Below are 27,678 nucleotides of genomic sequence, written 5' to 3'. Positions count from 1 at the left end.
CCTAGATGAATAGGTCAACTGATTCACACACTTATATACCCTCTTAGACATAAGGGGAAGCTTGGAGATCATCCAGGCCAAATTTCTCACATTTGAGGTGTCTTTCCTAAGCATCTTCCCTAAGATGACACAGTCCGAAGTCTTCCCCCTCCTGGGGTTCCTGCTCCTCCCTGTCAGAGAGCCTTGTAACAGGGACTGCTCTAGCTACTTAGTTCTATTTTCAAAGAAATCCTCTCATTCTGGAAACCATTTGCACAAAACATCTTCATCCCGCCCACCACGAAATTTTCTCCTGGTCTTCAATCCACCAAATGCATGTTCTCTCAGGCTCATGGGATCCACGCCTCCAGGAACTCATCTCAGCATCCTTCCCTGGCACCTGACTTCCTGGGCAGCACAGGGGTGTTCCTAAAATGTGCGACATTAGCTATTCTTCCCAAGTCTCTGATGGTGAGGGCGGGGAGCTTAAACAACCTCAGAGGAGGAAGCTCTGAGAGTAACTAGACGTGTCCGATGTTGTGCGGTCTCTGTGAGAGAACCAGCGTTCCTCACTTCTCTCTCCCTCCTTCTATTCAGAAGCACTCTGTCCCCTATTCCCACGCCACACCTGCAGAGTCGGGACTCATCACGACTGCCCTCAACCTGATGCAGCCCCAGGAAGGGCAGCAGGCAAGTGTGTGCCCACTGCGGATGCCGGCGATCTCGCCAAAAGGAGGTGCGCCACCTGCAAAGCCTTTCAGAAGTTGACGGGCTCAGACCCCAGGAGGGCAACGGAGGAAACTCTCCCCTCCACCTGTCTCTGCGGAGACTTTCCTCAACAGCCTCATTCATGCGTGTCTTTCTCCGGTCTCCCTCCCTGGTCCTCGCTTTCCTCTCTCATCCTCACTGGCCCACCCGCTTCTTTGCCCACCTGCATCACCTGGCTTCCCTCCACTCCCCTTCCTGGCCCGGCGTCTCCCTACTTCCTCTTACAAGGCGCTCCCGTTGTGTTTCCACTTTGCCTCCAGTTATGCGGAAACGAAACCCACCACAGACGCTGACATTTTAAATGTTTAGTTGTTATAGTTACTTGACTAACTGCCGGGCCCATGGTGGCGCTTCTCCTTCGCCTCCCCGCGGGCAGGAGAGGAGCGGGCACGGGAAATGGGGGGAAGGTTGCTGGGGCTGTGGACGCTCATCCCGGGGCCTGGGACACAAGGCCAAGCCCTGGCGAGGGTGCCCTGCCCCGCGGCCGGGCCGTCCCTCCGCCTGCCGCCAGTAGGAGGGCACCGAAGGCGCGCCGGCCTCGGGATGCTCTGAACCATCTCCCGCCCGGGACAATCCGGCGGCTGCAGAGGGTCTAACCGGGTGCGCAGCGGCCGGCCGCCTATCCACCCACACTCGCGATAGAGAAAGTGAGGCGGCATTTCAGAGGACCTGGGGAAGGAGGCGGCCAGGGGCGCAAGAAAAGAGTTAGAAGCCGCTGCCGGTTACTCACGTGCCAGATGGCGAAGAAGATGAGGGCAGCGCACAGCACCAGCGAGAGCATGTAGCAGAAAGCAGCGAAAGTGAAGGCCATGGCCGGCCGGCGGGGGGCCGCGCGCACCCGGACACCAACGCACCAAGCAGCGCCTAGGAGGCCGAAGTCCCTCCGGAGGACCGCACTCCCTCAAAAGGCGGGGGACAGCAAGGAGCCAGGTCTGCACCCTCCGCTCGAGGCCAGCGGCTAGGAAGGAGGCACGCCAGCCGAGAGCCGTGCGGGTCTGGGAAAGGGGCAGGATTCCCGCAGGCTCCGGCGACCTGAGACCCCAGCTCTTCCGCGAAGACAGGTGCGTCGCGCGTCGCTGGCGGGAACTGTCCCCAAATCGAAGAAGAACCCAAATCAATAGCGAACTTCTGCAGTTAGTGCCAACCAGCCAGCTTCTCGAGACAACACGACGCGGGGGTGCGAGGACTCCTCGGAGGACCGCGCGAGCCACGGAGTCCCAGGGAAGAGCCCCCTCTGCTTCGCGCGTCTGAGCGGCACAGGAGAGCCGAGAGCGCCGCTCAGGACCCTCCCGCGCCACCTGGGCGCCAACCGAGAGCGTCCAGCGAGGTGCCCGGGAAGGGGCGGGGGTGGGGGGGACCCCGAGCTCCTCTCAGGTCCCAGATCCAGCAGAGGCTCTTTCCCGGGAAAACAGGTCTTCAGGTAGCCGAGAAGAGCGAGGTTTCCTTGGCCCTGCGCCCCGGATGCGGTTTCCAGAGCTGCCGCGCGCTCCTAGGCGCGCCAGGCTCCGGCGGCCCCGGGGCCCACCAGCCTTGGTAATCCAAGTTCCCCGGAAACTAGGGGGTGGGACTCTAGCGTCTCCTGTGTCTAAGCGGCACAGGAGCCTCGGCACACGGGCTGCAGCCCAGCAGGCCCGCTGGAGTGAATCTCAGGCCAAGAGCTGCTCACCGCGAAGCTCGCTCCACCTGCTGCTGCTGCCTGTGCCGCTAAGAGCACTGAAGCTGCGCGGCCGGGGTCCCCTCCCTCTTGGCGCCCCACCCTCGGCTCCGGCTCCGCCGAGCACGCCCTCCCCGGCGGGCGGAGACTGCGGCGGCGGCGGGGCCCGGGAAAGGTGGGCGGCCAAGCGCCGCTGGGCGCTCAGTCGCCGACGCTGCCTCGCTAGTGCGCGCCGGCCTCTCCGAGGAAACTTGAGGCCAGCAGCGCGGGTGGGGCGGGGCGGGACGGGACGGCAGTGCCGAGGTGGGGCAGGGTGGGGAGGAGCAGGGACTCTTTAAACACGTGCGTCTGGAGGAGGTGGGAAGCTGCGGAAGGGTATGTGTGTACCTCGCACCTAAAGGCTGCGGCTTCTCCTGGATCTCGCAGTTACACTGGAGCGGGCATTGTAGGTGCTGAGGGTGCTGATACTCTGTTGGTTGGAGAGACAGGAAAATCTTTTGGACCCCAGGGTTGTCCAGTGGGTTTTCCCAGCTATGGATTTCATAATGCTTCAGGCTGCGCCTGCAAATTCTCTGTGAGCATCTTTCCTTCGCATCCTTCACCCTCCCCCGCCGTCTGACCTTGGAATTGAGGAAGCTAGACTTTGAGGACTATTGTGGGGTGGAGAGGCGGCAGCAATGGTTCGGTGTATATTGGCGTTGGTCTAGTGGATGTGTCAAAAGCTTGTGCTTTTGCAGTCAAACCCCATTCTAACTGCACCTTTCCTAACCTCTGTAGATCTCGGTCTCCTTATCTGCATAAGGGTCAACATTTAATTGCCTCTGGGTCTACATACTTTGCACTGCCAAGTGCAAAATGCAAATATGGGGCTTCTTATTTAAATATATATGGGGGAGGCGGGTCTTCCCTGGTAGCTCAGCTGGTAAAGAATCCGCGTGCAGTGCAGGAGACCTGGATTCGATTCCTGGGTTGGGAAGAAACCCTGGACGCGAGGGCATGGCAACCCACTCCGGTGTTCTTGCCTGGAGAATCCCCATGGATAGAGGTGCCTGACGGGCTGCAGTCCATGAGGTCCCAAAGAGTCGGACACGACTGAGCGACTAAGCACAGCACAGAGAGAGACTTTCAGCATAGGAACAGCAGATTATTAAACCAAGGTTGAGGCCCGTCTGAGTACAGGACACCCTGCCCCAAGCCCTGCAGCTGTAGAGGTTGCACACCTGTGACTTCAGCCTTGCCCTGTATTATATTTTTTGCCACTTTATCTTTCACCTAAATATGTCTCCGAGTATAAAGTTTCTTAAAGAAAATTTGGAAATACAGAGATGGAAAAAAATGAAGCAAACGCTATTTTTCACTCTCAGACGCCACTAACACAAAAGTGGTGTATTTCTTTCTAGCTCTGATTTTTGCTTTTTATTTTGTATCAGTTATTTCTTTTAATTGTTGTGATTATGCTGCATAAATTTTTGTAACACCAGAACAATACAATAATCTCAAAGGGAAATTTGATCACTCAAATATTTCGAGACCCTTGAGGCTAATCTATTATCTTTTGTTTCTACTGGTTCCTTCCTATGGAATCCTAGCGTCTCATCTGTCTAGTAATTTTATACTGTATGTCAAACTTTGTTTTGAAATGTTCTTTGTGGAAATTTGAGGTTTCTAAGATGATGTTATCCTTCTCCAAGGAAAATTTTATACTTCTTTTGCCAAGTGTCTGGGGAAATGAGCACTCTAAAATTACCTGGATCTAGTTTCAGAGACTGAGATTTTGTGGACTAACCCACTAACTGTGGTCTGTGTGAAGGATGTCTTTATTTCTGGTTCACTCTTATTCAAGTGGAGCAATCATTTTAGATCGCAAGCCAAAGCAAGTGGGTCATCAAGTTCTAAACCATGGTGGTCCTTGGACTCTGACTTTTGCTTCCACCCTGGAAAGCACTAAAAGCACAACCCAGCCTGTCAGCCACCTCCTCTAGGTTAGCCAATGTCTCTAGAGAAAAACTGGCCCCAAGTGCTAGTCTGGCCTCTCTGGGTTCCCAACCATTCTCAGAACTTGGCCTCAGTAATTCCTTACTCCTTTGTTGAGTCTTTGGTGCTTAAAATATAAATATAAATATAAATATATATATATATATATATATATATATACACACACACACACGCATATTTCATTCAGCTTTTAAAATTGTGTTCAATAGGAAGATTGGTCTGAATTATCTAACCCAGCATTACCAGAATCAGAAGCCTCTACATGAAAGGAAAATTTGATTATCCTACCACTCTAACTTTCAAGTATCCATCCATATCACAGGCCCTATTTTTCTTGCCCGTTGCTCAGCCATGTTGTATCTCATTTTATCAGTTATAAAGTGGCATCTTAGTAAAGATGACTGAAGTGGTAGCATTTCAGAAAATAAGATCCCAGGCAGTTACTGTTATTCAACAACTATCTAGTACCCATATGTTGTAGGCATTCCTAGGGACCCATAAAGCTCCCAGGCTGATTGCTGAAGTAGTACATAACTCCTCCACAAGCCAATGTCTTTAAAAAATAAAATAAAATAAAGTACATGTGACACAGTACAGGAAGGCAAGGAATAACATGATTAGGGATGGGTGCTGAGTGGCCAACTGAAGTGTTCTGTACCCAGTTCCAGTGTGAGGGGTCTTCCCATATCACCAAGCAATCCTCAGAAACCACTGGGCATCCTACAATTCAACTCAAATCTTAATGGCATCAGATTCCACAAGTTAGGGCTCAGTCTCACAAGCCAGTCTCCAGTTCAGATGCCAATGGCATGATCAGGTAGTTACCTCTGCTTCTGCCAACTGGCAGCTGATTGGAGGTTCCAATGATCTCTTCCTTGGATTTGATTAATTTGCTAGAGCAGTTCACAGTACTCAGGAATCCAGTTTACTTAACTAGATTACCAGTTTATTACAAAGGATATTCAAGGATATGAATGAACAGCCAGATCAAGAGATATATAGAACAAGATCTGGAAGGCTCTCAAACTTAAGAGCATCTGTCACCATGGAGTGTGGGATGCACCACCCACAGTGATGTGTTCTGGTTCAGCAACCTGGAAGCTCTTGGCTGTTGCTGACAAACTCAATCTCCATCCCCTCTCCCCTTGCCAGAAATCAGGGAGTAGGACCGATCCTACTGTTAGCAACTAACCATAGTTGATTCCCCACTTAACTAGCCCCCTTTCTTAGGAGTGTTCCAAAAGTCACATCATTAACATAAGCCAGTTGTTGCAGAAAGGAGCTTGTTATGGATAGCAAGACACTATTTCACTTTTCTGGCTCTGAAGTGATTTCAGGAACTGAGGACAAGAGACCAAATATTATAACAAAAGATGTTCACACTGTGCTTATCTCTCAGGATATTTCAAGGGTTGGGGAGCAGTGAGTCAGGACAGTGGACATTTGAATGACCAAATATGTATTTCTTATAAGTCATAATATCCTGCCAACCTATATTGCTTCAGCTGCTGTAGATATTTGAAAAGCCAATTACTTGGCTTTCTTTTCCCCCAGCCTCTGTACAGATAAGAGTGACCGTTGTGACACAGCTTGAACCTCTGAGATATATACTTCTTTTTGCCTGGAATGCAAACCTGATGCCTAGAAATACACTAGCAATCTCATGGTCATAAGAAGGAAATCACCTCATTAAGAATTGAAAAGCTAAAGAGACAGAGGGAGCAAGTACCATTGACAACATCGTTGGGCTTCCTGAAACAGGAAGAACGCAGGCCGGGCACATCCTATAAATGAATGACATAGCCCTTGAGGATATGATATAAACTGGTTAGAACCAACAAGGTCCACAATGGCAGAAGCTTTGACTTCCAGTGGACCTTGAATCTCTTTATACAGGTTAGGTTAGCCTCCTAACCTCTTCCCAAGCTTGTGTATATAGGTTAGTTTGGGTTTTCTTCCTTCTCTTATCTTATGAATAGTAACATTTCAGCTTCTCAAGAGTGAAGACATATAACATGTCCCCACATGACTGAAGACTTGGTTCATCATGAAGCTTCTTCCAACCCTCAGCCCTATCCTGCTTCTTCCTCCCCTGACCCTCCCTCTCCACCTGACCCATAAGCATCAGTCAGAGAAACAGTCAAAGTTTAAAGAAGTATGTCTTTGAATCCATGGGAAGCTCAGTTAAGTGGGCTGTGAGCCCCTTCTATCCCATCACCAACCCCATTCCACTAATAGGAAAATCTGACCAGACTTCATTTAGCACAGAATTCGAGAGTATATCCTGGGATGTCCCTGGTGGTCCAGTGACTAAGACTCCGTGCCCCCAATGCAGGGAGTCCAGGTTCAATCCCTTGTCAGGGAATTAGATCCGACATTTCATAACCAAATGTCCCTCAATAAAGGTCAAAGGTCCCCTGGGTCGCAACCAAGACCCAGCCCAGACAAACAAATAAAATTTTTTGAAAGTATCTCCTTACTGGGGCTTCCCAGGTAGCACCAGTGGTAAAGAACATGCCTGCCAGTGTAGCAGATATAAGAGACACAGTTTCAATCCCTGGGTCAGAAAGATCCCCAAGGGGAAGGCATGGCAACCCACTCCTGTATTCTTGCCTGGAGAATCCCATGGACAGAGGAGCCTGGCAGGCTGTAATCCATAGGGTTGCACAGAGTCGGACACGACTGAGTGACTCAGCACAGCACAGCACATGTCCTCACTGTCATGTCACATAAATGAACTCTGCACCTTTCAGGGATGGTGTGGTATATCCAATTACTCCTTTGCTTCCCAGCCAAACTCTGTCAGAATCCCAGAAAGCTTTGACCATCCTCCTGTGTAAACCCCACTCACCAGCTTTTCCCCTAGCCACTATGCAAATACTCCTCAAATCCCTACCAGACAGAGGATATGCCCACTTAATCCACCTCACCAAGACTCTCTGTTTCTCTCTCTTTGGTGAATTTGGTTATTGGAATGCCCTGAGAATTTTTAAATGGCTTTTATTATCTAATTCAGAGTTTCCCTGTTGGCTCAGTGGTAGAGAATCTGCCTGCCAATGCAGGAGACTCAGGTTCAATCCCTGGGTCAGGAAGATTCCCTGGAGAAGGAAATAGCTACCCACTCCAGTATTCTTGCCTGGGAAATCCCATGGACATAGGAGCCTGGTGGGCTACAGTCCATGGGGTCACAAGAGTCAGACACAACTAAGCAACTAAACAACAGCAACAACAAATTATAAAATGTTCAAACATATAGAACAGCAAAGAAAAGAACAGGTTGAATATTCAACCATGTATCACCTGGATTCAGCAACTGTTAACGTCCTGCTGTATGTGCTTCCAATTGTCCCCAAATTGTATTTTATAGCTGGTTTGCTCAAACAGGGGTCTAAAGATCTTCCCTTCACTCCTCATCTCTCAAAGCATTATAACCTTTTGCTTGCATATAGTTTAATCACCAATCCTTTGTTTTAAAAGTTGAATGCCTGCTATTAACAGCTCTGCGCTGAGCACGGTGACTTTGTTCACTGGTTTCCAATGTTTGTTGCTCTGCATGCCCTCAAAAATCTAAGTTAGCATTATCTAGCCTAGGAATTTGTCTACTTAATTTGCTTGGCACACATTCACGCATGTGGAGAAGCTGGCTATCAATTGTAGACTCGAGACTTTTGGATGAATCACTTCTTCATTTCCTTAAAATAATTTAAATCCAATTGGACCTCCCTTCTACCTTGCAGGACTATTAGGAAATTCACCATCAGCCTTCAGTGGGGTTCCCCCATGAGTTTGGATAGAGCTTCTGCGGGGCTTACATAGCATCAAAGCACAAGGCTTTGGTCATCTGTCCAGCTGGTTCCTGCTGAGACATCCTAAGTGAACTGGTCATTGGTTCTTTCTCCTCTGGCCTTCTGTTCTTCCTAGGCGGTGTGTCTGGGAGCTCCTCTGCCTGGCTTTTCCAGCCTCGCTGGGCCCCACACTGCCATGTCTCTAAGGTCCTGCCGCTTCCATGAGTCACTGGCATGAAGCACCGTGTGGGTCACCTCTCCTCCAGAACGCGTACTTCTGCCTCTTTGCTGTCTGCCGGACGTTGCTTCCTGCTTCCTTCTTGCTACTGCCAAAGCCGTTATCTCTCCCTCTCATTTTTCTCCTCAGGGACATCTCGCAGAATCTCTCCCAAATCAGGAAGAACCCTTGACTTGACTTCAAAGACCTTCTACTTTCCACTTTGCAACTTATTCAGCCAATATTCACTGGTATAACTGTAGTGACTGTCATACTCTTGAAAGATTTCTGTTCCAGTTGGTAAGAAGAATGACAGTTATTGCAGCAAACAGTAAAATTAATAAATAATTAAAGATTCTAAATTAAACTCATTCATTTGGGTCAATTGTCATAGGATGTCACAAGGACCATTGATAAACGGGCCTCTCAGATGTTTATTTATCACAAAACACGCCATGCAGTTGACATCCCTGTTTATCACTATACTGGAATCATGAGGTTGCCACGGATTCTAAATAGTTGCTACTTCAGTTGTATTTGTGCATTGTAATGTTTATGTAAGTGGTAAATGTAGTGTTTCAATATTTATAAACTCAAGAATTTATCAATAAATATCTTTTAAAACTCTCAGAACAAAAAAGAGGAACAAGCATGGATACATTCATTAATGTTACATTTAAATATCATACAACTCCATCTTCTGAGTCTGCAAAGAATAAACAATATTAATAATGAAATGTAGCCTAGAATACCTACTGTGTAGATTTCAAAATGCCCTGAACATTTTTATACTGTGCAAGAATTGGTACAAGTTCACATAATCCTTTTTATTTCTTTAATGCAAACTAGATTGTTTTAAAATATGAGTGTCTCATCAGTGCTAGGAATATAAATATAGGATGCAAATAGTGCTCTAAGTTGACTGTTAAAGGATTTAGATATTCAACAGAGTGGCAATCACATTTTGCCAAAGCTTGAGGTTCAATAAGAAGAATTGTAATTATCAATGAAATAATCAAAAGATCAGTTTCACACTATAACGTATTTGAAAGAACAAAATATTCAAAATTTAACAAAATATTGATTAAATGATTTAAAATATTCAGGAAGTAACTTTTAAAAGATTAACTAGGGACTTCCCTGGTGGTCCAGTGGTTAAGAATCTGCCTTGAGTGCAGGGGACAAGGGTTTAATCCCTGGTCAGGAAACTAAGATCCCACATGCCCCGGAGCAGCTAAGCCTGCACACCGCAACTACTGAACCTCCACACTCTGGAGCCTGTGTGCTACAACTAGTGTCTGTGATACAACGAAAGATCCCACAGGATGCAGCTAAAACCCAAACCAGCCAAGTAAACACATAAATATATATATTTAAAAAAAAAAAGATTAACACTAGCCAGCATGTGCTTAAGCATAATCAAGCATTTCCCAGCATTAAATATTCAACAGTCATTTTAAAAAGAATAGTATCTATGTAAGAATACATTACATTCTAGATTTATGTTCCCACTTGTTGGAAAAGATATACCTACTGAAATGAGAAAACAGCTTATTTTAAAAATTATAAATCAAAAGAGTAAAACATTCACTTTCTATGAACCTTCAACTGTTTCATATAAAAGCATATCAAAATTTATTTTAAAACAAGAAATTTTAAATTTTGTTGATCTTGTGGAGTTAAAATAATATTTGAAATAATAACCAAACTTTATTGCCTGTGTTTAAGAAAAACAGTGTCGATAGACATAGTTTCATGGAAACTTTTTGTTCAGACAGCACTAGTGCCTGTATGTTAGGGGGAAAGTCCCTATTTCAATCAAAATTTTAGAAATATTTCTAAATGTTTTTAATTTGACACTAACTCATTGTATTCAATTACCCCTGGATGATATAATAAAAGATATAAAGTACTTAGTACTGATTTATCCTAGTACTTATTTATCTGATAAATGGAAGTTTGTACTTCTTGACCACCTAGTCTCTATTTCATTTATTTCCTTTCTGATCTTTATTTTTTCCTTCTTTCTACTAACTGTGGGCCTTGTTTGATTATCTTTTTCTAGTTCCTTTAGGCATAGGGATAATTTTTTTTGAGATTTGTTTGTTTCCTAAGTTCGACCTGTACCACTACAACCTTACATCTTAGAACTGCTTTTGCTGCGTCTCAGATTTTGGAACATTGTGTTGGAAAACTGTTCTATACGTAGTTGTAGTTTTGCTGTGTTCATGGGAGGAGACAAGCTTAGGATCTTTCTACTCTGCCATCTTGATCCCACCCCCACAGAATTTAAAATGTTTATATTCATTCTGATGTAGATGTGGCTTGTAAAATGGAAGTAAACATGTAGGAAAAAATTAGAGAATTAGCCTTATAAACAATATTCTAATAGTGATAGTCACACTTTCCATGACTTGGTAGGAAATGTGTTTCTGTTAAATTGATTTAATTCTACAATTAATAAAAGTAATAAAGCCTATAAGGATAAATAAAGGAAGCTTTAGAGAAACAAAGAAATATCATATACCATTTGAAACAAAACAAATTATAAATTCTAAGAAGGCTGTTCAAACATCTAGGTAAATTATGTAAAGTGAATGATGACAAGAGTCAGCAGTGTAATGAATTTTTAAGTTGTTTCTATTTATTAAATGGTGTCATTCTGCCAAATGATGTTTGCAAAGCTCCATGGATTGAAAGTAATAAAAAATCAATCTGAATTATTAAGTATGTTATTCCATGAGAACAGAGAGGCCTGGCCAGCCCCCACTTCTCCCCATACTTTTGGAGAGGCCAACTTGACTCTTCCAACCCCAGACCCATGGGTTAACTGCGTCCAGCACCACATACAGCAGCGACAACACGCAGCTGAGCCTAGCCCAGGGCTGAGCCATGAGCAAAGAAAGAGTGGTTATTGTTTTAAGTAACTAAGTTTGGGGGGTTGTTTGTTTTGTAGTGATAGACCATTGCAAATGTTCTTTATTCACCAAGTGGCCTTTTTAATTTGGTGTCCACTGTGGATGGAACTCATGGCTTCTAGAAAGAAGTGTATAATGAAGCAAACTCCCTTATAGCTTAGGTAAAATACACCTCCAGATCTTATACCTGCATTTGCTCTGATTCCCACAGCCACCCAAGCCCCATTCCACAAGCAGGGGCACAAAGGCTCTGAGGTCTGGGCCAGGCTTGGGCTCCAGGGGTCAGTTGTCCTCAGACATCAGAGTACTTACCACCTTGTTTGTGTAAAGGATGTTGTTGTTGTTAAAACATATATAAGATCTACCATTTTAACCATTTTTCAGCATTTGGTTCTGTGATATTGAGTACATTCACATTGTATACAACCATCACCACTATTCATCTCCAGAAATTGTTTTAACTTCCCACACTGAAACTCCACCCCCAGTGAACAATAAGGCCCCATTCTCCCTGCCCCAGCCCTGACAACCACCATTCTACTTTCTGTCTCTATGAATCTGATTAGTCTAGATACTTCATATAAGTACAATTTGGAAAACTCAGCAGCTGCCACAGGACTGGAAAAGGTCAGTTTTCATTCCAATCCCAAAGAAAGGCAATGCCAAAGAATGTTCAAACTACAGCACAGTTGCACTCATCTCACATGCTAGCAAAGTGATGCTCAAAATTCTCCAAGTCAGGCTTCAACAGTACATGAACCATGAACTTCCAAATGTTCAAGCTGGTTTTAGAAAAGGCGGAGAAACCAGAGATCAAATTGCCAACATCCATTGGATCATAGAAAAAGCTAGAGGATTCCAGATAAACATCTACTTCTGCTTTATTGACTATGCCAAAGCCTTTGACCATGTGGATCACAACAAACTGGAAAATTCTTCAAGAGATGGGAATACCAGACAACCTAACCTGCCTCCTGAGAAATCTGTATGCAGTTCAAGAAGCAATAGTTAGAACTGGACATGGAACAACAGACTGGTTCCACATTGGGAACCAATTGGTTCAAAGCTGTATATTGTCACCCTGCTTTCTAAACTTCTATGCAGCATATATCATGCAAAATGCTGGGCTGGATGAAGCACAAGGTGGAATCAAGATTGCTGGGAGAACTATCAATAACCTCAGATATGCAGATGACACCACCCTTATGGCAGAAAGCAAAGAAGAACTAAAGAGCCTCTTGATGAAACTGAAAGAGGAGAATGAAAAAGTAGGCTTAAACTCAACATTCAGAAAACGAAAATCATGGCATCCGGTCCCATTACTTCATGGGAAATAGATGGGGAAACAGTGGAAACAGTGGCTGACTTTATTTTGAGGGGCTCCAAAATCACTGCAGATGGTGAGTGCAGCCATGAAATTAAAAGATGCTTGCTCCTTGGAAGAAAAGTTATGACCAACCTTGACAGCATATTGAAAAGCAGAGACATTACTTTGCCAACAAAGGTCCATCTAGTCAAAGCTATGGTTTTTCCAGTAGTCATGTATGAGAGTTGGACTATAAAGAAAGCTGAATGCATAAGAATTGATGGTTTTGAACCATGATGTTGGAGAAGATGCTTGAGAGTCCCTTGGACAGCAAGGAGATTCAACCAATCAATCCTAAAGGAAATCAGTGCCAAATATTCATTGGAAGGACTGATGTTGAAGGAGAAACTCCAACACTTTGGCCACCTGATGCGAAGAACTGACTCATTTGAAAAGACCCTGATGCTGGGAAAGACTGCAGGCAGGAGGAGAAGGGGAAGACAGAGGATGAGATGGCTGGATGGCATCACCAACTCAATGGACATGAGTTTGAGTAAGCTCTGGAAGTTGGTGATGAACAGGGAAGCCTGGCGTGCTGCAGTCCATGGGGTTGCAAAGAATCAGACACAACTGAGCAACTGAACTGAACTGAACCACACTGTCTTATAATTCAACTTTTAAAATTTTATTTTATTGAAGTATAATTTATTGACAATGTCATGTTAGTTTCTGCTGTACAGCAAAGTGATTGAGTTATATATAATATTGTTATATAATAATATATATGAGTTATATATATATATGAGTTTTAGGGGCTTCTCTGGTGGCTCAATGGTAAAGGATCACCTGCAATGCAGGAGAACCTGGGTTTGATCCAGGGTCAGGAAGATCCCCTGCAGAAGGCAATGGCAATCTACAGTATTCTTGCCCAGAAAATTCCCTGGATACAGCAGCCTGGTGGGCTACAGTCCATGGTGTCACAAAGAGCTGGACACAACTGAGTGACTAACATAAACACATGAATTTTATATATATATATATATTCTTTAATTCAACTCTATACATGTTGAGTATCTATCTCCCTCTATAAACTGGGACATCTTTGACATAAAGATTTTCTTTATGTCAAAGATTCAGAGACTTTCTTCTTTGAATCACCATTATCCCTCCCAGTGTCTGGCATATAATAGAGGTCTGGTAAGGGTTCCATAAATGGATGTGTATGCGTATGGATGGATAGGTGGGTGGATGGACTGATGCAAGTATCACTGTCACTAGCAGAGTAGTTGACTTAAGTCTGCCCACTGATGACATGCAGATGGATCATGTCTATTTCCTACTTATTTACCCAAGAGCGCTCCCCAGTCCAGTTGTCCCCCAAAACATGCCACAGTCCATGCCCGTAAGAATCTAACAGAGATGAACAGAGCCATCTGTGACTTTGATAAGAACCCTAACAGAGAAATTGCAAATACTTATAGAGACACCTAGCACGGGGCTTCGGACACAGAGCACGTTCAATAGGAGTGTTTTTCACTGAATTGAATCAGATGACAAACTAGCCAGGAAGCTTTGAGTGTCAATTTCCACTTTGAAGCTGTGTGACTTTAGGCAAATTAATTTATCTCACCGCGCCCTGCAGACGTGTTTCAGTTCTGACAAGAACACCACAGAAGCCACATTTTCACCAAAATGGTGGGGAGCAGGACAGAGGGGGACCAGGGAGGACCAGAGGGACCAGGAAACCACAGAACTGGTTCCAGAGAGTCCTTAGGGAGGGAGACTGGGAAGCAGCTTCCCGCTCATGTTCTGAACTCACCGAAATGTCATCTTCCTGCCAACGCGGGCTTCTGTGGAAATTGTGATTTTGCTATTATTAGCTCTGTTAAACAGGCACTGTAAACAGATTGCAAACAATGAGCCTTTGTCAGAAACGCCCCATTCTGTTCTTGGCCCTGGCTCCTTTCACACCTGGAGATACATCTATTTTAACAGTACTGCTTAAGAGGCAGCTGCGGTGTCAGGGGAAATTGTCTTACTCAGAAACTGAAGAGATTTCAGGAGGAGGTTAATGGCACATGCTGGAGTCTGCCTTTATCCTCGGAAAGCACCGAAGCGGATGCCTCCATAGACAGGGCCAGCGTTACTACTAACATGGAAACTATGTGTTGCCATTCTTGTTTTTCCATTTGCTAATTCAGATAGATTTGAGGGCCTGAGTGTTTCCATCAGATGTGAAATATCTTCCCATGCTTCCCACGTGCTGTGAGCGGGCGTGCTGTCTTTAATAACAATTTCAGGCGTTCTGCAGAAAATCTGAGGCTACTAAGTTTAGTCCCATAGCTAATGAGTCTGTAACTCACAAGATTAATGTTAGATCTAATTTTATGGAGTCTGAATATCACTGTCATGATTTCCTTTCCTTTCTTCAGTGTGCTCTGAGAGTCCCGTCTCTTCTTGAAACTTTCCACACCTCTGTGCCCTACTGGCACCTTCATTTTTATTGATTAAAGCTGTGAGTCACTTATTTCATCGATTCTTATAAAGGATATCTGAAACCATTGCAAAGGTCAGAGTGTTTGTAAACATACATGCCCACACCATCACGCACGTACTTGGAATGAAGTTCTTTCACTTTTGGACAAAACAAGTCCTTGAAGCGTCATCTGAATGAGCACCACATGTGACAATGACCCCACCAGACAGCAATAGCAACTGTTTATGTGTTCTGTGAAAGTACTGATATTCTTTGAAAATATTCTGATATCTGATATTCTGTGAATGTATTGATAAGTAGTGGTTATTAATAATCAATGCTGGGGGAGTGGGATGAATTGGGAGATGGGGATTGACATATACACTATTATGTACTAAATAGGTAACTAATGAGAACCTACAGGTGAGTACAGGGAGCTCAGTGCTCTGTGGTGACTAAATGGGAAGGAAATTCAGAAAAGAGGGGTGCCAGACCCTGAGCAAGTACTTGCCATGCACTCCCTCCTCTCATTCCCACACTCTGTGATGTGGGTATTTATCATCTCCATGTTATCAATGAGAAAACTGAGCCTCAGAGAGGTCAGGCCCTTACCTAAGGTCACACAGCAGACAGGAGGGTCCACTAGGATCCACGTCCAGCTCTGACTCTAAAGCCCACTCGCTAAGCCTCAGAGGTAGAGGCCGAGGGATGTGGACCTCCTGGATAGGGATTGAGGAAACCTGGCAGCTCGGCCTCTGAGAGTGAAAATGGGCTGTTGTACAGTTCAGGGCCAGGGAGCCTCACAAACAGAAGAGCTCCAGCTGGGACTATGCCAACCTTCACGTCCTGGTGTGCAGGGCAGGGAGCAGATGCCGAGACAGTTAGACCTGATTAGCCTATGCTCTCTCCTGATCCTCAGGAACAGAACTCAAAGAAACCCATCTGGTCTCCTCCCATATGCCATCTGGAAGGCCCAGAGGTACAGAGAAGTTAAGTAACTTTACCAACAACACGCAGCTAGTAAGTGGAGGAGCTGGGATTCAAACCCAGGCAACCTGAGCGCAGAGCTGGTTTTCAAACCCTGCACTTCAAAAAAAGGCCTGGACTAACGGCCTCAGATTAGTGCAGGTCATAAATGACTTCACAGTTCAGAGAGGGTGGTGGCTGGGAGAGAGGGGAAGCTAGGTGGAGAGTTGATCCTTTAGCCACACCTGGAAGAGCAGGGAGGCGGGATTTGTGGAGGTGATGGAGTGGAGGATGCCAACCTGTGTGCTAGTTCATTCATCACTGAGCAGATTAGCTTGGCTGTGAGTTTATTAACAGCGGAGTGAGGGGAGAAGCCTAATCAGAAAAGTAGGTTTGGTGGCCTTGAGTGCCAAGCCGGATTAAATAAAAAGAAGTTCAAGAGAAGTTAGAGTCTACCTTTTCCAAGTGCCTGCCACATCATGTTTCTGTACAAACAGCTCTAGAAGAGGAGCTGTTTCTGCACAAGACCCCTGTAAGTGTTATGGGGAAATTTAAGGCATAAATGAAGCCTCAGAAATCCCCAGAGGCTCTGGAAACTGCCATCACAAATTCAGCCAGTACCTACCACCTGGGAGGAGAGAGGGAGGGGGAGAGCCAAAGCCGTGGAAAGGAAGACTCTGCGGCATACGTGCACCCTCACGTTGAAGACTGAGATGGACAGGACTCCCCTGATGGTCTGGTGGTTAAGACTTTGCACTTCCAATGCAGCAGCAACAGGTTCAAGCCCTAGTCAGGAAACTAAGATCCTATATGCCATCTGGTGCAGCCAAAAGATAAAAATTTTTAAAAAAAAATTTTTTTAAGATCAAAGCAGTTACCTGGGGAGGGGAAGAATTTATAGAGGTAAAACAACCCCAAAGAACAGGTAACCTCAAGATCTTTCAAATGGCCATAGTATTTAGGCTTCCATTATTTTCCCATTTGTTTAACAAACATTTATTCATGGTCTACCATCTGCCAAGTACTGTGTGGGCATTTAAAAGCGAATATGCTGATATACTGGTAATTCTCAAACCTCCAAGCAAAAGAATAAGATTCCACTGGCAAGCCTCCATTTGGAGTTGCCTGAAACCGCTCCTCAACTCCTGTCCGCCCACAGTGCCAAACTGAGGTGTGGAGGTGAGATGGGAAGAGACTCAGAGAACACCCCATGGAGCTCCCTGTAGGGGTTAATAATCAGCCACCTGTTGCTTTGGCTAAGCCATGAAAAAACACACCATGGGAAAAGAATAAAAGCAAAATATACCAATGCAGTATAATCTAAGCAAAAGTACAGGGGGTTGATTAGTTGGGGTCATCATTCCCTGCTAAGCTAAGGAAAAACATAGTGTGGACCTTGGAATGCCGGGTCAGCGCAAGTTCAGAATGCTGCTTGTGCACGCACCAAGATGTTTTCCTAAAGCATATGTGGGTCTGTGACCTCCCGCTGGGTGATACCCCTTGTACAAGAAAATAACAAAGAGCCAGTCTATGTCTGACGCAGGATACAGCATGCTTGGGGCTGGTGCATGGGGATGACCCAGAGAGATGTTATGGGGAGAGAGGTGGGAGGGAAAAAAAATAAATAAATAAACTTGTTTCTAAAAAAAAATAATAATAATAACAAAGACAGTTCAAAGTAACCAATAAAATGGGAGACGTGACCAGGGGCACAGGAGGCTGATTTTTATCATAGCACAACAGATGTACTTTCTGCATGTCAAGACACTAAATAAAAGTGATGTGGCTCCGAGGAACAGGGCTCTTGATCCAAGAGGTCTTGAGCCCTCTGTCCCATCTTTAAAACTTCAATTCTGTCTCTAGTTTCTTTTTCCCAAGCTGTGTGTTGACCACTTTCAATCCCTACCTGCTGCGCTGGCCTCAGCAGCTCTCTAACGCAGGCCAAGGAGTCCTTTCCTGGGGCTGGGCAGCTGTGAGTGTATTCTGGGTTAAAAATCTTCTCCTCCCTGAAACTTGAGTTTGGGGTAGAAATATCACTTTAAGCTATAGAGCAGCCATCAGAGATATGTGTTCAACTGTTGGCAAAAAAAAAAAAAAAGATCCAAAAAGCAATCCTGGCCAAACCCTCCAAGAGTCAGCTTCGAAAAGGGGGCAGCCTGCAGTTCATGGGACAAAAATCACTTTTGCCTGCACATTGGAAGGTATATAACTCGTTTTCATTTAACCCCATCTCCTCTAAGGAGACTAAACCATTATTTTGATTCAGAATGTAGACTTATAATAACGATAATCTGTTATACCTTCAAAGTGCCCCTGAACAAGACGTGACCACAGAGATGCTAGGAATTCAGTGACCCTCTGTGGTAGAGCCTGTGATGAGCAGCGCACTGAGTTTCCATCCCTGAGAATTATTCCGTTGTTCTAATGTCCAGGCAAAGGTGAGGCAAAAGCAGATCCAAACCCAGAATAGGAAGTCTGGGCATTTTCAAGGTTTCTGAACAGCAATGATTGTGCTCAGTCAGCCACTTTCATCACCAGAGCTCAGCCTTTTTAATCAATTCTCACAGAGATCTGGAAAACTGATACAGAGAATGATCCCATGTAAAATCTTTCTGCTCTCCACCCCACCCCCCCAAAAAAAAAGGATCAGGAAGAAGCTAGTGGCTTGGCCCAAGGCTTAATGCTAAACCAGCTTCAGAATCAAAAACAGGTTTCTAGGATCAGCCTTTACTCTCCCAGTAAGTTCTGCAACCTGAGAATCTGGCCAATAAAATTCAAAATCTTTCAACACTCAGAATCAGCAGCATCGAGTCAGAGCTAAAAAATAAGTAAGTGTTGCCTAGTGCTGCCAGCAAAATAAAGAAAGTGTTAAAATCTAGTTAATTACTCAGGACATGTTGGCAGACACCTCTGCTTGTCAAATTCCTGGTTGTCGGTATGGTTGTTTACATCTGCATTAATTTGCACTTGTGGAAGTTTTAAATACTTCTTAAGTAGTAGCAAAGATATTACCAGAAACTGTGCTGTTTTGGAAAAATTCCTCTCCTCCATTCCTGATTTATTCACAGGTATAGGACACGTTGCCATAGAGCCATGACTCTTCAGCTTGGAGAGATCTTAAATGGATCTTACACTCAGACATCACAGCTAAAGCCACTGCCATCCTTCTGTCTCTGCCTGGACCATGAACTTGATCCCCAGACTTCTACTCTTGCAGTGCACAGTTCCAATGCAAAGACTCTAAGAAAATCTAGACACTCATTTAAACTTGAAAAAAAAAAAATGGGTGAAGGTGATCAGGGGTTAAAACTTACAGTCATAAGACAAATCTGTTCTGGTGATACAGTGTATGGCATGGTGACTATAATTAACAATACTGTATACACAAAATTTGCCAATATATATGTTAAAAGTTTTCATCATAATAAAAATATTTATAACAATGTGAGGTTGACTGATATTAACTGGTGATCATTTTATAGCATATACAAATATCAAATCGTGATGGTATACATCTAGAACTAATACAATGTCAATCACATCTCCATAAAACTAGAAAAATAATTAAAACCTAAAACTTTGACAAAAACCAATATGTTTTTGGAAAAATTTTTTTAATATCATCTAATCATTTTGAATTTTTTTCATTCATTCAACAAATGTTTCCTGAGGACATATTTTGTGTCATATTGTACCATTAGGTCTTGGGGACACGTATTCAAAGAATTATCACATCGCCTCTGCCTACAAGGAGTTTACAGTTCAGTGAAGGAAACAAACACTGAGAGAAAAACACAATGGAATAGGTGTGTACGGTGGAGTGGGAGTGAAGTTGACATTTACATACTAAAACTCAAATATGCAGAAACTAGAAATATATTTTCTATAAGTAGTCTTACCTTGCGCTCAATCCCCAGTGACAATACACACATACAAATCTTAAATTTTTCAGTAAGAGGTAACTCAGGCCCAGGGCTTCCCTGGTCATCCAGGGTTAAGACTCCACGCTTCTGCTGCGGGGGGCTTGGGATCAGTCCAAGGCTGGGGAATGAAGATCATGCACGCTGCCTAGTGCAATAAAAAAAATTACAATAAAAAACAAACAAAACACCTCAGGTTCTTCTAGGTTAAAAACATTACTTTCAGGTAAAGATTCACTCACTTTCCAAGTTCAAATTCCCTTTCAGGTCTCTTCTCCTTTCCAAAGGAGCTCTGGTCTAGCCACACATCCAATTCCTTCTCAGTAAGGCACCAGGTGCAGCAGGAAACTTCCTAACCTGTTGGCCTCCTCTACTGAGGTGTTTCTGGTCTCCTCTGGACGCTCATTTCTTACCCAGTGTCCACTGCTGTGACTGACCTCTCTCAGTGTTCTGGGTTGCAGTGCTCCTTGCTAGGGCTGAAGTCCTGGGTCTCTGGCCCTCCTCTCCAGCCTCCCTATCCCACTCCTGACTCTTCTCTATCTTCGGCTCTTTCAGCCTGTCTATATTCCCACTCAGGCCCATGTAAATGCCAAGTCTCATAAGCCACATGCCTTGGCTGCTCTCATAAGCCACACTGCCCCACGGCTCTGCATGGTAGTCATTTCCTAGAGCTGCCAGAAATCTGGAATCAAGGCCATGGCCCGCCGAAGTCCCTGCAGGAGGAGTTTTCCATGCCCCTTCCAGTTTCTAGTAGATCTCAGTGTCCCTTGGCTTTCAGCAGCAACACTCCAGTCTCTGCCTTGACCTTCACATGGCCTTCTTCCCTGTGTCTTTCTCTGTCTTCTCTTCTTATAAAAACACCAGTTATCAGATACAGGGCTCCTAAGAGATTTGCAGTCTCCCAGGGAAGCAGACAGAGTATTTGCTCTAATGTTCCCAGAGTCCCCATATCACCTGGTAATTATTCGATTCCCTTTAGAGGTCTGAGGTCCAGATCTTGAGCCCACTTGGGAGAACCAGATCACTCCCATGTAAACGTCCCTCTCTGCCTACTGTTTTCATTTACATTGTACACTATAACTGTAAATGCTACTGCCGCTTCTGATCACCAAAAGCAAGGTCAGGGGTAGGGAGGCTGGGAGGATTTCCACACATCAAGCAGTTCTGCAGAATACTGTCAAATGCTTTTCCTGCAGCTGTTAAGATGATCGTTATGAGTTTTAAGCCTTCATTTCATCCTTCTGCAGACACTAGCTGGGTGCGCTACAATTCAAGTCAATTCTGACACTATTTACCTGAAGATAGTGTCAGATTCCACATGTTGAAGGCTCAGTCCCATAAGCCTTCCCCATTTCAGATGGGGAATTCTAGATGCCAGTCTAGATTGTTACCTGTGCTTCTGATCAATAGGCTACAAATAGGCTATAAACCTGTGACCCTCTCCTTGGGTTCAGTTAATTGTCTAGAGCGGCTCACAGAACTCAGGAAGCCAGTTAACTTCCTAGATTACCAGTTGGCTACATAGGATACTAAAGGGTATGAATGAACAGATGAAGAGATACATAGTGAATCTGGAAGAATCCCAAACACAGGAGCTTCTGTCTCCACAGTGTGGGGTGCACACGAATGTGTTCTGGAAGTTTTTGATGTTTGTGGAGGCATAGTTCATAGGCATGGTTGATTAAATCAGTAGCCACTGATGATCAAAGTCAACCTCCAGCCTCTCTGCCCTCCCCAAGGTAGGTGGTGGGACTGGAAGTTCTAACCCTCTAATCACATGGTTAGCTCCCTGCCAACCAGCCCTCACCCCTAGATTACCAGAGGGCTTTCCAAAAGTCACCGTATTAATCTAAACTCAGCTGTGGTTCAAAGGAACTTGTAGAGACTCCCTGACGATCCGGTGGCTAAGACTCCACACTCTCAATGCAGAGGCCCGGGGTTCAATCCCTGGTCAGGGAACTAGATCCCACATGCTGCAATTAAAGGTCGTTCATGCTGCAACCACAGAGAAGGCAGTGGCCCCCCACTCCAGCGCTCTTGCCTGGAAAATCCCATGGGCGGAGGAGCCTGGTGGGCTGCTGTCCATGGGGTCTCGAAGAGTCGGACACGACTGAGTGACTTCACTTTCACTGTTCACTTTCATGCACTGGAGAAGGAAATGGCAACCCACTCCAGTGTTCTTGCCTGGAGAATCCCAGGGACGGGGGAGCCTGGTGGGCTGCCATCTATGGGGTCGCACAGAGTCGGACACAACTCAAGTAACTTAGCAGCAGTAGCAGCAGTATGCTGCAACCAACACCGAGAGCAGCCAAATAAATAAATACTTTTTAAATAAATAAAGGAGCTTGTAATGAATAAAAAGACATTTATTTCATCCTTATATCTCTGAAGCCATTTCAGGAACCGAGGGCAAAATACGCATATATGTCTGTGTGTATATATTGTAACATAAAATGTTCTCATTGCTTGTATTGCTTAGGAAATTTCAAGTGTTTGAGGAGCTATGAGCCAGAAAATGTGGACAAAGGCAAGATACATGTCTTTTATTATAAGTTATAATATCAACTGCCCCATTTCTCCCCTCTCCCCTCTCCCCAGGCACTGGGGAGCAGGGTGGGGGAGAGGGGAGTTTCCTTTTTTCTATGAGGTGAGGATTTCCTTACCTCTTACCCTAAGCTCCCTCTATATTCATAGTAAAAAAGTCCACCATCTGCAGAGGTTCAGACTGGCTCCCTCCTATTAAGCAAGGGGGCGAATGTGAGTCTCTAGCCCTTTCAGCAAAGTCTAGCCTTCAAGACTACTGCCTGGTTATAGATTCAAAATATCTAATATGAAATTTAGCACTGAACCACGATCCTCTGTCATAGGCTATCCCTCCCTGCCCACTTCCCACCCACCCCCCACCCCGCTGCCTCTCATGAGACGTTGATTCAGTGTGTGTGCAGCTACAGGACAGCCGAAGCTGCACAGAAACTGTACAGAAGCTCTGGGCATTTAGTCATGAAAGAACTGCAATTTAATTGAATATCATTCACATACTACCCAGCACATCTACTGTATGGGCTATGGCAGCACATATATGATCCCCTGAAGGAACTGTGTCTTATCCGTCTTTGTTCACAACATCAGCATCATGCCTGCCACATGGTAGATGCTCATTATGTATGTGTTGAATGGCTATGTGAGGGTCTGAAAGGCTTCATGATAGAGGCAACATTGCATCAGGCCTTGAAAAATAGCTGAGTAGGATTTTGACCAAGGGACATGGGCAGGAATGTCGTGACAAAGGGCAAAAGAACAGAGGCATAGAAGAGAGTGGATCGTCAGGAATGGTGAGGAGTCTGGCATGACTGGTGGGTGAGGCTGGAAAGCTCAGTTGAAGCAAATTCTAAAGGACTTGAGTGATGTGCCACCCACTGAGTTGAGATTTTAGCAGGAAGGAAATGATGTTGCAGACTGAGAGTAGAGGCTGCTGCGATGTTGTTCATATGAATTGTCAACCGAAAAAATGTACAACGTGAGAGCCGTGAGTTACGATTTATTTGGGGCCTAATGAAGACTATAGCCCAGGAGACAGGCTCTCAGATGTCTCTAAGAAACTGCCGCAGTGAGGTAGGAGGAGGTCAGTATATATGTGATTTTGGTGACGGGAGTTGCATGCAGTCAAGCACACATTCTGGCAGAAGGTTGCTGCTAGCCACAAGGAGCAGATGTCTCCATTAACTGTTTTTGTGCTTTTCTAGATATGAAGAGATGCAAGAATTTGGGTTCATAAAATCTTCTCCTGAAAATACAACTATCTGAAGTCCTATTCTGCCAGTTCTCCCTAGAGCACAGAGTGCCTCATTTCTGATCTACACTCTAAACTCCTTTTGGTGGGTGTTGAAGGTCAACAGCTTTAGTGCCTAGCGACTTCATTCTTGTGGAACAAGGTGGAGAGTTTGACAATTTTTCATTGGCAGAATTAAGCTTTGTTGGTCTATAACAGATTATGGGAGACGCCAGCAGGCCTTGAGTTTCTTCCCTGGCCCACTGAGACTGATGTTAGCAGATGCAGCTGGGTTGTTCCCACTCCTAATTAAGTCCCATGGTCTTATCATCACAGACTTAATGCTGGGTCAATCCACACTGACATTCTGAGTTTCCCCTAAGGCTGAAGGAAACACCATGCAGGCAACTAGACCACAAACTAGAAATATTTCAAAGAAACACATTCAACCACTAAAGAATGCTTGACTTTTTTCGAAAGAATCAGTGCAAATCAAACTGCTGGCTGAATCATGTAGCCAGATACATACATATATATCTCAGCTGATAGATACTATTCATCAAATTCAAGTGTTGCAGTCCTGTTGACTACAATGTGAGTATTTTTACCAGTCTTTGTTCTATGACCAAAAGGATCAGCTTCCCAAAAGAAGGATCTACATCAGCACTTTTTCTCTGCCTTTTAATGAAACATTGTTTGCTCTGACATGAAGTATTTGTGATAAAATCAGTGGTTTCTTCCTCTAGTCCCCAAACAAGACTTAAATTCAATTTGTTGAAGATCAAGAAGTACCTTACTATCTTAAATATCACCAGGCATAACATTATCTCTGAATTTCCCATTATTCTAAGGATGTCCAAGGACAAATAATCATACAGAGTTTATGGGGATTGTGAGCCTCTATACAAAATAAACTTGAGATTTTTTTTTCCTTAATGTCTTTTCTCTGTATATTTTAACTCTCTTTTAAAGAAGACAATGGGACAAAAAAAAAGAGGCTGGAAATTATTATAATAAAATGTTTTTGAAACATTGAGTGATGCAAGCAATAATAGTGTACAAAAAATTATATCCTTTTTAAAAGTTGCCCACAAAGATCTCAAAGAACTATAGATTCAGTGGATTTATTTCCCAAGAAAGGGTAATAAGTGAGGCTAAGGCACTTGCAAGTGATTTGGAAAAACTAATGTGTTCTAATTTGAAAAATACATAAATAAATAGTGATGTTGATGAGAAAATTAACCTGTCAATCTAAGAAAGAAATGGAAAATTTGAAAACAAACTTATGGTTACCAGGGGGAAAGGGGCAGGGGGTATAAATTGGGAGGCTGGGATTGACATATACACACTGTTACATATAAAATAGATAACTAATAAGGATCTACTGCATAACACACAGAACTCTACTCAATACTCTGTAATGACCCACAGGCAAAAAGAATCTTAAAAAGAGTGGATTTATGTATATGTATAACTGAATCACTTTGCTACACAGACGAAAGTAACATAACATTGTAAATCAACTATACTCTAATTTTAAAAGAATTTTTTTTAAGTAGGGCATTGCAATTGTAGGGCTTCTCAGGTGGCGCAATAGTAAAGAATCTGCCTGCCAATGCAGGAGACCTGAGTTCAGTCCCTGGGTTGGGAAGATCTCCTGGAGTAGGGAATTGGTACCCACTCTAGCATTCTTGCCTGGACAATGCCGTGGACAGAGGAGCCCGGTGGGCTACAGTCCATGGGGTTACAGAGTCAGACACGACTGAGCAACTTTCAGATTCAAACAATCTGATCTCTAAATTCACCCTCCACCTTTGCATAGCATCTCTCCGTTAACCTGCCTAGAGCGTCTCTTTGATAATGTTCCAAATCTTTAGAAATTCCCAGTACTGAACAGGAAAATAGATATTTACTTGGCTCCCATCCACTGATCTCATACCCATTTCTTATCTTTTCTCTCACTCTCTCACAGTCTGGCCAAACTGGTCTACTCCCTGGCTGGCATTTCAACCACTGAGCTGGGAATACTGCCTCCCCTCACCTAGCATGTCCCCCACCCACCCCAACACCCACTCACCAACTGTTCCCTAACAAACATTCCTAGTTATTTGAGACTCACCTCAAATTCTGCTTTGATAAAGACTTCTCTGGTCGTGAAACTGAATGGGGCCCTGTGGAGCTCCCGGGCAAGGAGATCTTTTTGTCTGCCCATCTTCACCCCACCGTTTCCTGTAGGCAAAACTCCAGCCTCCATGACCTTCCTGAGTTCCCAATTCAAATTATTGTTAATCAAGGAAGGAGCAGCCAAGAAAGCGCCTGAAGCAGGATTAAAGGGACCAGAGATTAAAGGAACCATTAAGATTACCTAAGGGACTTCTCTGGACCAGTGGTTAAGACTCTGTGCTCCCAGTGCAGGAGGCATGGGTTTGATCCCAGGTCAGGGAACTTGGCCAGAACAAAACAGAAAACATTACCTGAGACCAGGTTAGAGAAGTGCAAGCTCTACACACACCCTAATCTTATCAGCAACCCCACGCTTGAACTGTTGCTATAAAGTGAAGGTCACTCAGTCCTGTCCTACTGTTTGCAACCCCATGGACTGTTGCCTGCCAGGCTCTTCTGCATAAAGAATTCTCCAGGCAAGAATACTTGAGTGGGTAGCCATTTCCTTCTCCATTTCCTTCCCAACCCAGGGATCGAGCCTGGGTTGCTATAAAACCCCTCATCAAATCCTCTCAGGGTTGAGACACATAGTTTTTCAAGACAGAAGCCCACTATGTCCCCCTTTGCCTGGCAATGCAGTAAAGCTATCCTTTCTTCAGTTCAGTTCAGTCGCTCAGTCGTGTCCGACTCTGTGACCCCAGGGACTGCAGCACGCCAGGCCCCGCTATCCATCACCAACTCCAGGAGTTTACTCAGACTCAAGTCCATTGAGTCAGTGATGCCATCCTATCATCTCATCCTCTGTCGTCCCCTTCTCCTTTTGCCTTCAATCTTTCCCAGCATCAGGGTCTTTTCAAATGAATCAGTTCTTTGCATCAGGTGGCCAAAGTATTGGAGCTTCAGCTTTAGCATCAGTCCTTACAATGAATGTTTAGGACTGATTCCTTTAGGATGGACTGGTTGGATCATCTTGCAGTCCAAGGGACTCTCAAGAGTCTTCTCCAACACCACAGTTCAAAAGCATCAATTCTTCAGCATTCAGCTTTCTTAATAGTCAACTCTCACACCCATACACGACCACTGGAAAAACCAAAGCCTTGACTAGACGGACCTTTGTTTGCAAAGTAATGTCTCTGCCTTTTAATATGTTGTCTAGGTTGGTCATAACTTTTCTCCCAAGGAGTAAGCATCTTTTAATTTCATGGCTGCAATCATCATCTGCAGTGATTTTGGAGCCCCCCACCCCAAAAATAAAGTCAGCCACTATTCCCACTGTTTCCCCATCTATTTCCCATGAAGTGATGGGACCAGATGCCATGATCTTAGTTTATTGAATGTTGAGTTTTAAGCCAACTTTTTCACTCTCCTTTTTCACTTTCAAGGGACTCTTTAGTTCTTCTTCACTTTTTTGCCATAAGGGTGGTGTCATCTGCATATCTGAGGTTATTGATATTTCTCCTGGCAATCTTAATTCCAGCTTGTGCTTCATCCAGCCCAGAGTTTCTCATGATGTACTTTGCATATAAGTTATGCAGGGTGACAATCTATAGCCTTGATGTACTCTTTTTCCTGTTTGGAACCAGTCTGTTGTTCCATGTCCAGTTCTAACTGTTGCTTCCTGACCTGCATACAGGTTTCTCAGCAGGCAAGTCAGATAGTCTGGTATTCCCATCTCAGAATTTTCCACAGTTTGTGGTGATCCACACAGTCAAAGGCTTTGACATAGTCAATAAAGCAGAAAGAGATATTTTTCTGGAATTCT

General features: G+C 44.5%; 1 protein-coding gene and 1 long non-coding RNA gene across 2 annotated transcripts in view; both read right to left on the bottom strand.

Annotated features, from left to right (window-relative positions):
- The window catches only part of CNIH3 (cornichon family AMPA receptor auxiliary protein 3), a 135,377-nt gene extending 130,874 nt beyond the window's left edge, over nucleotides 1-4,503 (bottom strand). The window contains exon 1 of the mRNA XM_042257123.2: nucleotides 1,478-4,503. Within this exon, the coding sequence (XP_042113057.1) occupies nucleotides 1,478-1,558 (81 nt within the window). The 5' untranslated portion in view covers nucleotides 1,559-4,503. The remainder of the gene's footprint in view (nucleotides 1-1,477) is intronic.
- Nucleotides 4,504-16,357: 11,854 nt separating this feature from the next.
- On the bottom strand, nucleotides 16,358-20,126 carry LOC114117351 (uncharacterized). The gene is made up of 3 exons (XR_006061451.2): nucleotides 19,964-20,126; nucleotides 17,971-18,076; nucleotides 16,358-16,881 (listed from the first exon to the last, which is right to left on the bottom strand). It is a non-coding gene; the product is annotated as an uncharacterized LOC114117351 (long non-coding RNA).
- Between the last annotated feature and the right edge of the window lie 7,552 nt (nucleotides 20,127-27,678).

The sequence above is a fragment of the Ovis aries genome, chromosome 12 (genome assembly GCF_016772045.2).
Source record: "Ovis aries strain OAR_USU_Benz2616 breed Rambouillet chromosome 12, ARS-UI_Ramb_v3.0, whole genome shotgun sequence".
NCBI lineage: Eukaryota > Metazoa > Chordata > Mammalia > Artiodactyla > Bovidae > Ovis > Ovis aries.
This window is presented reverse-complemented; position numbering and strand designations above follow the sequence as displayed.